A 14,017-nucleotide genomic window follows, 5' to 3' on the forward strand; every position below is an offset into this window, starting at 1 on the left:
GATGACTCTTATGCAGCTTGATCAAGCCCCCAAGTTTCTCCTTCGGAGATAAAACTGCACTGAAATCTCCCCCTAGAACAACCAACCTATCCTTCCACTGCACCAATTTCTCTATTAAAGAAGACCATAATTGTAATTTCAAGTTTTGTTGGCAAGGTCCATATATATTAAATCTGAGAAACTCAATTGAAGATGAAATGAAGAAATCAACACCAATTGCCAACATGCACTAGAATCAACAAAGGAAACATTTACTGAAGATTTTTTCCAAAAATCTCCCAAACCACCAAAAGCACCATCAACATCTATCATCAAGCATTTCCATGAATTAAGCTTCTTCGAAAGAAAGATCTAGCTATTTCCACTTAACTTTGTTTCTTGTAGGAAAACTACATCTGCCTTAGCTTGATCAACCACTCGCTTGATCAAGCGTAATTTGTCAAGGGCATTGCAGCCCCTGACATTCCACGAAAGGAGCTTCATTGCTTTTGGGAAGAGGTGTATCCTCTTCCTAATCTCAACAATTTGGCTTGATCAGTTGCATTTCTAGCCATGGCAAGCTTGAATTTTGCTAACTTGGGAACCCTTTTTTTCTTTTCAGAAATCTTTGGTTTATTGATAACAAAAGGGATCATACTGATAGATCTCTTCGCCTCCATCACTAAAGAATCTAAAATCCCACAATCATCACCTTTCGAAGCCTCATCACCAGAATAATCAAAATTCGAAGCTAGAGTATCTCTGCTTATTGCTTTCTCACTATCCAAAAAATAATCTAAGGTTCGAATAGGAGAAATTTGAATGTCTTTAAAGTTGTCATCATCCAACATGTTTTTAGCTTCAAGAGTCTTGGTCTCAACCACATCCTGAAATGCACACAACTCTTCCTAAGGCTTCAGGGCTCTCTCAACCACCCCTTCATTATTACTTTCTCCCAAAACATTTCCACAACTAGCCGGAGCTAAGAGATCCTGATCCGGAATAGGGACCTGCTCAAAAACTTGATTTTTAAACATTTGTGAGAAAGGAGTTTCAACAACTATTTGTGTTGACTAAGCAACATAGTCACCACACTCACCTTCCTAGAAATTGCTAGAGCCTTCAATTGTGTTATTCGCTAAATCCACACTAAGCTCAGCCTCTATTTGCTCTCTATAAATCATTTCTTCCTCAAAGGAAATAGACCAAGGGGGAATGATCTCTCATTGTTTTTCTATAAACTTCACCATATCAATGCAAAGGTTATCTACCTAACCTTTTACTTTGCCAATATCCTCCTGGGGTGAAATATGATTTGCATAATCCACATCCACACTGACAGAGAATTCCCCTTCCAGGGTGCGAATTGCAAAAACCTCTGGAATTGTATAACATTCCTGCATTCTAACCAGTATTCTAGAGCATTGAAATAAGTGATTCTTATCTAAAGCTTCATTAGATTTTACATAAACTCCTAAACTATCCCCTATCAGTTTTAGAGTTTCCTCATCCTTATATTACCAAGGCAAATTCTTCAGATTAACCCAAATCAGGACGTCTTTCACCTTCTCATTCATTGGATTAAAATTTGGCCTCTACTCACACACATAAAATCCTTTCCCATCTAAAATATGTGGACCAAAATTTAACATGCTCCTTTTCTCCTCCGATGTAGGGCAAATAACCAAGTAAAATTCATTGGCTAGGGGTTTCAGTACTATGTTCTCTCCCCAATGGGTTTTCAACCAGTCCTGAATTTTCTTAATTGACGACCATGACCCTAACCATTTTAAAAATAAAGCCCTACATTGTAATCATTTAACCGATTCACTCCATGAATGATTTTGAATTGGGAGAGTGGAAACCCTAGACACATTACTGGTTTGGGTCTTAGAGCACATACCAATATCCTCCAAACTCCTCTAAAGCGTTTGTTTTGGCTGCCAAAATTTGCTCTCGATCCGCTTAAAGTCAAATGGTTGAGGATTCATGAAATTACCATTACTCCATTTAGAAGCCTTATTCCCTATCCACCCAGGCCTCTGTGAAAATGAAGCTTCATGCCCTTTATGAAAACCATTGCCTCGTGTAAACATCGACGCATTAGTCTAAGTTGCCCTAGGGATATTATAGGGCTATCTCCATGCTCCATAGTCCCATCTTTTGAAACCTCCACCATTGTTGTCAGCACGTTCTAGCCCCGGTGTTTGCTGAAATGATCTACCTGTTATGCTTCCATTTTCGCGCAACCATGGTGCTAAGAAGCCATTGAAACTAGTATCCCTTCTCAACGGTCGCCATACCCGTTTGGTCACCATTTTAAAAAAATTCTTTGTAATATTATTTAGTTTCTAGTTTTTAAAATTCTTTGTTACATTATTTAGTTTTTATTACTTTTAATTCTTATAAAAGATAATGTTTTAAGGGCAAAATTAATCGAAATTTAATGAGTTAATATGTTCTATTATTATTAATTTGGCTAATGGTAAAGTAAAGTGTGGTGTAACATATCTTTTATAATAATTAATCAATAACATTTCTTCAACTATATGTGCACATCTCTGCAATTTTTTTGAATTTTTTCTCGCCTGGCTCTTGGCGCCTGGTTTCGGCTTCGGCTTCGGCCCTGGGCGACTTGGCCTCTGTGTCTGGTCCTACATGGACTCTCAGCAATGGAGTCGCTGTTAGGCTCCACATCTTTTTGATTTTTCCCACCTGGCTCCCTGCGCCAGGCTACAGCTTCGACTTTGGCCCCTGGCTTTGATCCTACCTCTGTGCCTAGTTCTGACTCTAGCTCGGCTTCTATTCTTGGTTTCGGCCTCGGCTCCAACGTGGGTCCTATTCTTTCTCTAGCGACTGGTTTCAGCTTTAACTTCGATTTTAGCCCCTGGCTTCGATCTTGCCTCTATGCCTGGAACTGACTCTGGCTCGGCCTCTGTTCCTGGTTTCGGCCTCGGCTCCAACGTGGGTCCTACTCTTTTTCCAGCATCTGGTTTTGGTTTGAGTTTTTTCCTATTTTTGGCTCTATGGAGGTCCCTTTGGCTTCAAGGTTTTGTTCGCCTAGTGCGGGTGGTTCAGCCATTTCTTATGCTGATGTGGCTGCCTGTGAGGCTGGTCTTGGTGGACCTGCTATTAAGCCAAGGCTTCATGGCTCCGTGCACTCAGGGTCTCTGATTGCGGTTAGTAACCCTTTAAAGATTGATTTACAACCTTCTGCTGTTGATGAGATCTCTTGCTGTTTGGATGACTTCTCAGCCAATGTTGCTATCTTTTTCTTTAAGGGTTTTTGGCCTTCTTTGTCGGAATTGTATGCCTGGATTTCTCATAAATGGGACCCCTTAAATTCTGCAACAACCCATATCTACCCTTTGCCTAGGGGGTTGTTCATTGTCAAATTTGCATCCACTACTGATAGAGCTACCATTCTTCACCTTGTTTTCTATTGGAAATCAAAGTATCCCTTGATGGCTAAACCTTGGCATAAAGATTTCAAGCCATTGACATAATCTCTTAATATGTTCCCTGTCTGGGTTAGGTTGCTGAATCTCCCCTTTCACTTTTGGGTAGATTCTGTTTTGGAGGAGGTGGGGCATTCCCTTGGTGCTTTATGCTACATTGATAAGGATTTTTCCATTCTTTTTTGCACTATGTATGCTCACATACTGGTTGAGATCGATATTTCCAAGGGACTTCCAGACATGATTTCTGTGGCTTCTTTTTTAGGGTCATGGGATATCCTTCTTGATTATGAGGGTATCCCCTTCCACTGCAGGAAGTGCCACAAGACTGGTCACTTGGCTTTTGGCTGCTCCGTAGGTAAATTTGGGCCGAAGTTACCCCCTTCTTGGTGGAAAGGGGCCTTTGATGATCACTACACGATCCGCAAGGTCCTCTCTTCAGGGGAAGACAACTCTCTTCAAGATATTTTGGTGGAGGTCTCTTCTACTATTCCTGGCTCTTTAGCTAAGGTTCCTCCTTTGGCACCTTTGGTGGCAGTAAATCAATCTTTGGTTACTGCTATCCCATCTTCTGGTGCTTTGCTGGAGGATCCTCCTTCAGTTCCTTCCGTGGTTGCAGCTAATCTGTCTTTTGGTGCCTCAGGGGCAGCCACCTCTCTGGCTCCTTCTCAGGTAATTGTTCCTTCTCCTATTCCTGCTGTAAATTCCTCTGTGGTAATTCTTCCCCTGGCTTTAGGGGTTCTAGGGTCTAGTTGTGGCCTTGCTGTTTCGCAGTGCCAGCTAGTTGCTGGTTCGGTGGGGGATGGAAGGACCTCTGTTAATGGTAATTTGGTCATGCCCTCCTCTTTTGTTTCATCTGGGGCGGCCCTTCCTCTATCTTCTTCTTTGGATGTAGTTATTCCTGTTGTGGCCTCTTCCCTGGTCTCAGGGATTTCTAGCAGTTCTAGTGTTGCTCATTTACGTTAGCAGAAGGCGGCGGGTTTGGTGGAGGATGGATGGACCATGGTAAAAGGAAAAAAGATGAAGCCACCATCTACCTCTTTTGATATGGCATTACGGTCTCATAAGAAGGGATCTAAAGGCAATGCATGACTGTTGTTTTTTTTTGCCCCCTGGCTTTTGGCCTATTAATCTTTGTTGTGCATCATGGTTGGGGATTTCTTTCCCTATATTATTTGGGTTTCAGGAGCCTAGGCCAAACTTGTGTTGGTGGCTGTCGTGATGCCACTTTGGTCACCTTTTGTTTGGTGATATGATGTACTGGCCATTTGTTTGGCCTTTGTCCTTTAGCTGGGCTTTATTTGCTTATTTTCAGCTTTTTGTCTTGCTTCAACTTGGATTTCAGGATCCCTGTAAAACCTATTTATCTAATAAAAAATATATATTTTATAATAATTATATTAATTATACAATTAATACAAAAATTCAGAATTTAGAATTTTCATTGATTTTTAGTTTTAAAAATTAAATTTCTCCATTACCATTTAGTAGGACCCAATAAGATTTCAATTAAACACTATTCTTGTTTTTCAAAAAATAAAATAAAAATGTTCAAACTTTATAAAGAATTTAAATTGTGAAATTCTTCAAATGATAAAGTAAATATAGTGTCACGCCATCTTGTATCATATTTTCAATCATATTAATTGCACAATTAATGCTAAAAGTTAGAGTTTTAAATTTTTCTTGATTTTTTGGTTTAAAAAATTAATTTTCTCCCTTACTATTATTCGCGAGAGCCAATAAGATTTCAATTAAATGACTTTTTTCCATTTCAAAAAATAATAAAAATGTTCAAACTTTATAAAAACTTAGAACCTAAAAAATACTTGAAGATAAACTAATATATGTACAGATGGCTCTCGCCCCATCTTTCGATGGTTGACACGCTTAACCAGCGGTGGCATTTGCAATCTTCGCTTTCTCAATGGAGAAAATGTTTTGACACCATTTGGAGTGCTATTACATAACCCAAGATTGCCCACTTTGCTTGGTGCCTTGCCTTCCAAGGTCTTCCCCTGGGGCCTAGGCTCAAGCACATTGGTGTTCCTGATCCTCGATGCCCCTTCTGTGGCCAACCTGAGTCCTTTTTGCATATTTTCTGGTTTTGTAAGCATGCTCAAAATTATTGGCACTAGATTCATGATTTTTTCAAGTCTTTCAGGGCCAAACCATTTTCATGGCACATGATCCTGTTGGGTGATTCTCCCAGAATTCCTCAAAAATTCACTTGAATTTGGCAAACCTTCAGAATGGAAATTTTGTTTTCTCAGTGGAAAGATAGGAATGCTGTTCTGTTCACTCACAATTTTTTGGATGTTAACATTGCTATGTACACTAAGGCATACATTTGTAACAATGTGATTATGCAGATCCAGGGGCAAGCTAATAAAGTTGCCTTAGAAGTTGCTCACTTACAAGAATTGTTAAATCACTGGGGCAATGCTCCTTACACCATTGCCAGAGTTCCTCCGGATGCCTCGGTTGATGCCTCTACGCCTCGTGGTCGCCGTTCTCCCGACCGGTCCTTAGGCCGCCACTCGCACACGCCATGTTCCCAAGCTTCCCGCCACCGCTCTCCTAGTGGTGGTGATGGCGGATGGAGGCGCCACTTTGCTTCCCCACCCGGCGGTGGTTTTGGCTGGTCCCCGACTCCTCCCTCTAGGCCTTGGCGGGCGCATTTTGAGAAATTTCCTCGTCTAGCTTTTGCAATTTCTCCTCCGTAGCCAGAGGTTAAGGATGTGGAGGCTGCCCTTGCTCCTGCTGTTGCTGATGACGGTTGGACTGTTCCCAGTCCGCCCCACAATCCCATTGATACGTGGGGATTTCCTGATAAAGATAATCCTCCTCGCTCGGCTGACACTGCTTTGGCAGCCTGAGGTTGTTTTTTTTTTTTTTTTGATGAATAGTTGTTGTTTTCAACTAAGGCCGTGTTTTTAAGTTTGACTTCGACCGTGTGAACTCTTTCGCGGAGTGATCTTGTATTCCCCGACCCCTTTTTTGTGAATTGTATTTTTAGTATATTTTATTAATAGAAAAAAACTATTCATTAAAAAAATAAATAAATTATATTTTATAGTTTTTAATTGCATCTAATAGATGCAATAGTATTCCTACCTATGACAGAAACTAACAATGATAATATTGATAAAATACTCTATCGGCTTATAAATGCAAGTGCTAGTATAACTTGTGCCAATTGTAATATAGATATAATGTTCCAACTTCCACACTTAAAAAATCGTACACAAAGCTAGGTTTGTAGGAATTCCACGAGCACACAAATTTCCAAAAAGCTGGTGGCCACGAAAAGAAAAAATAAACAATTAATAAAAAACAAAAAAACAAAAAAAATATATATATATATATGTGTTCGTAAATTAAATCAAGGAGGAAAACGCTTGAAAAATCTCTGAGAAGAATGAGAATTACAACATGGATGCAGAAGATTCCCATCGTGCGCAACCTTCATCGTTAAGATGTCGCCGTTGCGCAGCTCCGCTCTCTAAAGATTTGGTATGTCTTATCGATTCACTGTTCATTACTTGTAATTCTTTGTTTACTCAGTAGATGACTACATTAGATTGTCCGAAAGACCTTGATTGTCAATGCCCTTTATTGCTATTTTTGACTGAATTACATTTTTTACGTCTGGGGGCAAGACAAGTTTGCTCAGGTTGAACAATTTGGCAGTAAATCGAGAAATTGTACATTATACTGACTATTGTTGTTGGAAAAAAAAAAATGAGACATATTGAAAGCATTGGTAATGAGAAATTAGGAATTAGGGGTTTACTAGGGTTTAGAATTTTTCAGAGTTCCAAAAAATTAAGGTTTATTAGGATTTCCAGGCTTTTAACTAATTTTAGAGTTTTGGGTTTCCCAAGGCTTTGAATGGTTTATGGCATACTAGGGTTTTTAGGGTTCAGGGTTTCCTAGTGCTGGAGGCTGCACTTGTTGCATTTCTAAGAGTTGGAAAGTGCATATCAGCAGGATTGCTTTAAAAGATAAAAGAAAGAAGCATGTGTGATTTTACTTGTAAATGTAAGTCCACATGAAATGACCCACGTGTGGTTTAGAATTTTTCATTTACTTTTTATCTGTTCTATGTGGCATCTGTCAAGTGGACTTTAAGCTTATAAGGGTAGGACACACCACTGTGGGACGTAAACTTGAATCTTTTCACTTGTAAATTGTAATCCACCCAGAAAGGTAAGTCATGTCAGTTGTAAGTTATAATCCTCTCAGAAAGGTCAGTACTGGTTTTTGGGAAGGCACCTCCACTTTTTTGGACTTGTCTAGCCTCTGAAAATGGACAGCTAAGAGGGAGGGATAGAAAATAATCTTTCGTTCAATTTATTCATTGATCGTTTGTCTCAGATTTGAGTCAGTAAGCATATTGGGATCTTCTCTAGTGTGGGTATATATTTCAGCCAGGTTTTGTAAGCATTTAAATTTTGAGAATCTCTAATTTTTTTTTGTCAAAACTGATATTGGTGGGATGAAGGTGCATCATAATGGCTGTGAAAGATAAGGTTAAAAATAAATTTTGTTTAGTGTTTCCAAATGTCACATTTGGAATATTTGACACTTTATATTCTCTGCTTGAAAACTGAGTCCTGTTTAATTAGGAATATTGAATTAGAGATGTCTCAGTGAACAGAAGTTTCATGATCCAGTCTTGCAAATCAGTTGTCTATTCAAAACATAAGACTCACCTCAAAATTCAAATATTGGATATTCAACCTAGAACTTCGCTAGAGATATTCAATATAAAATGTGAAGGATATTCCAGATTTTTCAAAATCGAAAATTTTATGCATTTAAATGTTGATCTTCTTTGCTGATTTGTGTTTGTGTTCCTCCGTTTGAAATTTTAATCAGTGATCAGATAGAGGCTAGGAGGTGGAGTTGAAGATAGTAACTGAGGTTAGAAATTTCAATTACTAATAGAAGGAACTAATCATGATGAGTGGTATCAAAGTGATAAGGTTTCAAGGAAGCTGCTGCATTGATAAGACAAATTGTGGTTAAAGAGAGCAACTGTTCATTATGATAATTTTGGCATCCCCGGTGATTTTAGGTTGAGAAGTATTGTAACCAATCATGGTATTTGATAGAGCCGACTCTGGTCTTGGATTGTGGTGTGGAATCAGTCTATCGACTTTGGTTGATGATGGCATCAACTTCCAGCAAACTGAAGGAATATTATCTTAAAACCAGTTAAGGATTAGATTGATGCATAAACATTGGTAAAGTAAGTATATGATATTTGATCAGGGCAAAAATATTCTAATGATAAGAGACATTGATGAATAGCCACGAGACATGACTCTTGAGAAGTAACTTATCATTCCATTTTGTATGTTATAAGAGGACACTTTTTATCTTTAACCAACATTAAGAAAGATCCAAAACCGTTATCTATAACATCAGTGCTCCAAAAGGAATTAAATCATATTTAATTGCTTGCAACTATCTGTAATAACAAGTGGTATGCTGTAACTTATCTATGGTCTAGTAGATATGCAGTAGCATTAATATCAGTTTATAATAGTGAAACTATATATATATATATATTCCATTTGAATTAAGTATATTCATAGCCTATTCCTTATGACTAGCTATAGTCCCTTAAGAAGATAGGATGGTATATAGGAAGATGTGAGTGTAAATCCTTGTACGATGGGCAAGTCCCATGATGGGGTAAGGACATGTATCTTTGAAGCCTTGAGGGAAAAGTGCCAAGATGGTTACTTATGTATTTGTAATCCATTTGAAGTTAGTATATTCATAGCCTATTCCTTAATTGCTTGATATAGCCCCTTAAGAAGATAGGATGGTTTATAGGGGGATGTGGGTGTAAATTCTCACAAGACAGGGTAAGTCCCACGATGGGGTAAGACCATGTATCTCTGAAGCCTTGAGGGAAAAGTGTTGAGATGGTTATGAATGTGTTTCTGAAACCTTAGGGGAGCTTGTTTGTAGATGGTCTATGACAAGTATTCCCTATCCTCCTTAGGGTTGATGTAAGGAGATAAGTAAGGATTAAGGGTTCAAGTATGTTAATTGTTAAATGTATTATGAATCTTTCTTTGTCTCTTACTTCAATTCAGTCTAAATGCATAGTGATGTATGTTAATAATTGAGAATTGGTAGCTTCTTAGTAGGGGACATCATAATTTGAGTTTAGCCGAGTTTTTTGAGTTTCAAAAAGTTTGATCAATTTGTATTGTGCCCCGCTAAGGAACCCTCAAAATGAAGAGTCAACACTTACTGAATACCTTTAATTTTGATGTTAAACTAAACATCAGGAACATAAGTTCACAAGCACAAAAGCATTATATAAGCAATGCTGGAATCATATAGTGATTGATACACGATTGTGCACAAGCAAAAGTCTCACTAGAAATTCCAAGGGTTCCTAGGCCCCTTGAAACACTCAACTAAAATAACATGGTCATGCTCTACATTTACGCTAGATCCTTCATTTACAATAGTCTTCTATGATTTCCATTTTGATCACTACGAGTGTCCGTCAGACACCTACTACCTATGACATAGGATCTATTGCACTAGTCAAGGTAGTATTTTTCATGTCTTTTTTCTATTTCATTTGCCCCGTGTTTGCCATTGTCTTGGATGCTGTTAGTGTCACCTATGTTAGTGATTGCCACTTTCAATTGTGGTAGTTGTGGACTCATACTAGGGCTGTCATTTGTTACATCTGCTGTATGATGTTGGCTTTTGATGCTGACGATATGGGAGTATGTAATGTTCTTAACCCCTACTGGAGGTTGGACTCGGCGTAATACCTTTTTCTTGTGTTTGTTGTACCTAGATTTGGGCTGTATAGTGTCAGGAGGCAAGCACATGGTATGAGGAATGATCGTATGGTCTGTTAGATTGGGAGGCTATATAGAGATGTTGGTCGTATGACGGGTTTGCTAGGGGCCATATGAAATGTCAAGATCGTACAAATGAATTGCTTTGAGGTCGTACAGATGCTGGCCGTACGATGGGAGTGCTGGGGGACGTACAGGGTATCAAGACCATACGGATGGGGTATTTGGTGGCCTTACAGAATGTCTATGGGTGTGAGGTGGAGGCATTAACTTCCTTCTATGCCAGAGCAAACAATGTTATTAATCCGGAAGGACATTCAAATCTTCCCAAATACACAGAATGATTTGATAGATATAATTGTAGTTCCAATCACAAATATTCCAACAAGATGGTGCCCTAGATGTGCTAGATCCGAAGCAAAGTAGAACATAGGGTGAGGGTTGAATCCCATCGAAACCGAGAAGCCAAGTAGGGAAGATCTTCCACTTCCGAAATGGCGAACATATTGAACTCCGACAGGAATTCATAGTATAAAAGAAACAATCGAAAATCGCATAACTACTACCTACAGGCCATACTTAAATACCCTTTTGGAAGAACTCTCGAGGGTTTACAAAGATAGCCGACGACAACACCTACGGAAATAAAAACAAAAATAAAAATGGGTCCAAGATATACTAAATCAATCAGCCCATAAACAAAGCTTTCATTATTTATTTATTTTTATTATGGTAACATTACAGAGTACCACATGTTCAACTCCTTTCTTCCTTCATTGCCAGTTATTTTCCCATTCTAGCTTTCCTCAACCTTTCTTTCTCCATACGGGGATTTGGGTACATGGTTTTTTTCATCCGGGACCTTGCATATGCCAGGACCTTCTCAGATCCAGTGACGTTTATCAAATTAATCCCTTTCCCCTTGGGGCAGTCAACATCCTCGTGGTTACCTAGATGACACCATTTGTGAAGCTTGCTTCTGCATCCTTGCTCGCTCAAGTAGTCTCGGGCAAAGTGACCCCATTCATTACATTTGCAACATTGTATCATGCTCTGGCCCTTCCCGTTGTATTGGATGCAACTTCTTGATGTGTTGTTGTTACTGTTTTTGTTGCTTCCTCATCCATTGTTACGATATGCACTGGGCGAAGCATTATAATTTGTTTGATGTGGCGGTGTGGTAGGCGGAGTTGCTTGCTCTCCTTGGGTAAAGAGCACTTGTATGCTCCTTATTTTCAAGTTGTATGAGCACTCCTTAATGGAGTGTCCTAGTTCTTGGCAGATGTCACAAAATAGTTTCTTGGGGTCGATCAGCCTTGGTGTGCCCTTCATTTATACACTTAGTACTCCATAGTTTCTTGCCTTTGCCTTCTTTGGCAGTTTCCTTCTCTTCTCGCATTTCCTTCATCATCCTCATCATGTCCTTCTAAAAGTCCTATATCACAAAGGACTTTCGTTCGCTCTAACCATCCATACTATCATTGTCACTAATTTGTTTCTTTCCTGTCAATGTCTTATTTTCACTTTCAATGTTCATTGCTTTGTGTTGTAGGTCTGTGCTACGACTTCGTCATTGCTACGGAGCAATTCAACTCCTTGTGGAATGTTTCTTTAGGTCAACCGAAATCACCTTGCCCCTACTGGTAGGTCCATATACCAATCAGTTGCAATCCATCTTAGGGTGGCAGGAAAAACCTTCAACTAGTAGTCATGGTGATCCTAACCATTTACTTCTTGTATCATTACTCATATTTACGGTGGTAGACCGGATCCTCCTATTCGTCCCCATTGAACTTGGGCAGTTTCAACTTCTCTTTGGGGTTTCCCATTTGCCACGTACACTAGGCACCATACACGTTATTAGACATTGATGGGTTGGTTCCTCCTCTACGTCTCTATGCATCTTCTACACCTTTGGCTATGCACGGGTCTTTTACTCCACCTTTGTTGTTCACGTGTTGGTTGCCTCCTTCATAGCGGTATTGGTACGCTTTTCTCCTCAGAGTCTGGTTCTATTCACCCTATTCTTGATCCCTTTGAGATAACAATATTCCAATGCCACTTGGTTGTATGCTTGAGCTACTTGGGTATTTTCTTGAGTTGGTTGGGTGTCTACTCGAGTTGTTTGTTTGCCTACTTGTGTTGCTTGCTTGTCTATTGCTGACCAAGTCACTGGGCTAGACTTCAATAATTGCCTAAGTATTGGTAGTGAAATTAGATCGTAGATGTTTGGAATTATTTGAACCATAAAATTGACATTATAATAATTCAAAAACATTTGTGATGGAAAATACATAGGCTGTGGTTGTAAGGTTGGCAGATTTTATTTTTTGACTGAGGGCCCTGTGGTGTGTGTATGAGTCGACTTCTTTAATTCCTTTGACAACTTGTAACATCTTCACTAAATGAGTCGCGCTTATGATGGGAGTTTAGTAGTTCTTGTTTGTGCGGTACAAGATAACTATAGTGGAGTACTTGGCAGTATTTTTCAGATGAGTTCTTTTTTGGAGAAGTAAAGGGGAGTCATGTGTTTCATTTGGGGGGCTCATGGCTGCTAAAATACCATGGTAGGTCTAAATTGAGCGATTTATATTTCATTTGATCAAGTGTGACTATGTTGGAATAAATCTTAGTCCATTTCATATTTGATTGTAAATGAAAAAAGGGCTTTGCTGGTAGTGTGTTGACTAATTATTTGAGCTGCGTGAAATATTGAAGGAATAATAACTCAAGTTTAAAAAGATTGACACCTTATTTCAAAAAACTAACAGATGTGTAGATGCTGAGTGGCTAAAGAAATTGAGCGTATGGTCTATTGAGTATTATGAAATAAAATAGCTTGTTTATTAGATGTGTGGGTAACATGTTTTATGCCATGAAGAAGAAGAATGAACAAAGCTGATGTTACCTAGTGTGTGATTTTCTGAGTTGATGGGGATCCAAGAAGCTGAACAACATTCTGAGTCAAGTATGTAAAGAATCGATGCATGGTTTTGGGAGGTGGCATTAATCATGTTTGCTAGGACTAGGCAAAATTACATAGTGATAAGTTTATTTTTAGAGAAAAGGAATATTTTTGGTATAGAGGATGTCATTTGGAGGTGGAGGAATTTTTTGAGAAGAGCAACGTTTTGATTGTAGAAGGTTAAGGAGTTGATGATGCATGTTGGAAGTGGAGTAGTTATAGGTTTAATGATTTTGATTTGGTGCTCAAATTGAAGTTGGTGCTTCAACTGACTGGAGTTGGCGCTTCAATTGTTTGGTGTTGGTGCTTGAGGAGATTTGGTGCGAACTTATATAATCTTGGTTGGTGCCCATTTTGTTAATGAAAGCTTTTGTGATGTAGGAGCATCTTGGGGAGTGGGCAATCTTGGAAGAGCATTTGGCTTGGATTTTTGTGAACCTTATCTTTTGTGCGGTTAGGGTTATGTTCGAGGCATATTGATGGACCTTGTCCTATGTGTGCATAATGATTGGATGGATCGTACTGGAGTTAGAGCTCTTTTGGTGGTTGTTGGTAACGCGTTCCTATTTCCTGGGTTGTGTTGTTGGTTTTTGTGAGCTTCGGTTTGGGTGATTTGGCTTGTGTGCTCTTAGATGTGGATCATTGGATGCCGTGTGGTCCTATATCCAAGGCCACATAATGTTATTTTATCTTATGAGTTAGTTATGCATTGTAAACTTGGGGCTTGTTCGAAGTATCAATTTAATCTAGTTAGTGAGGCTGACTTGTGG

General features: G+C 39.1%; 1 protein-coding gene across 2 annotated transcripts in view; it reads left to right on the forward strand.

Moving 5' to 3' along the window:
* Positions 1-6,824: 6,824 nt before the first annotated feature.
* The window catches only part of LOC149537290 (uncharacterized), a 108,367-nt gene continuing 101,174 nt past the window's right edge, over positions 6,825-14,017 (forward strand). For both annotated transcript variants that reach the window (XM_089807658.1, XM_089807659.1), the window contains exon 1: positions 6,825-6,953. In XM_089807658.1, the coding sequence (XP_089663784.1) occupies positions 6,873-6,953 (81 nt within the window). In that variant the 5' untranslated portion in view covers positions 6,825-6,872. The remainder of the gene's footprint in view (positions 6,954-14,017) is intronic.

Source organism: Cupressus sempervirens, chromosome 10 (genome assembly GCF_028749045.1).
Source record: "Cupressus sempervirens isolate cs-2001-9-10 chromosome 10, ASM2874904v1, whole genome shotgun sequence".
Taxonomy (NCBI): Eukaryota; Viridiplantae; Streptophyta; class Pinopsida; order Cupressales; family Cupressaceae; genus Cupressus; species Cupressus sempervirens.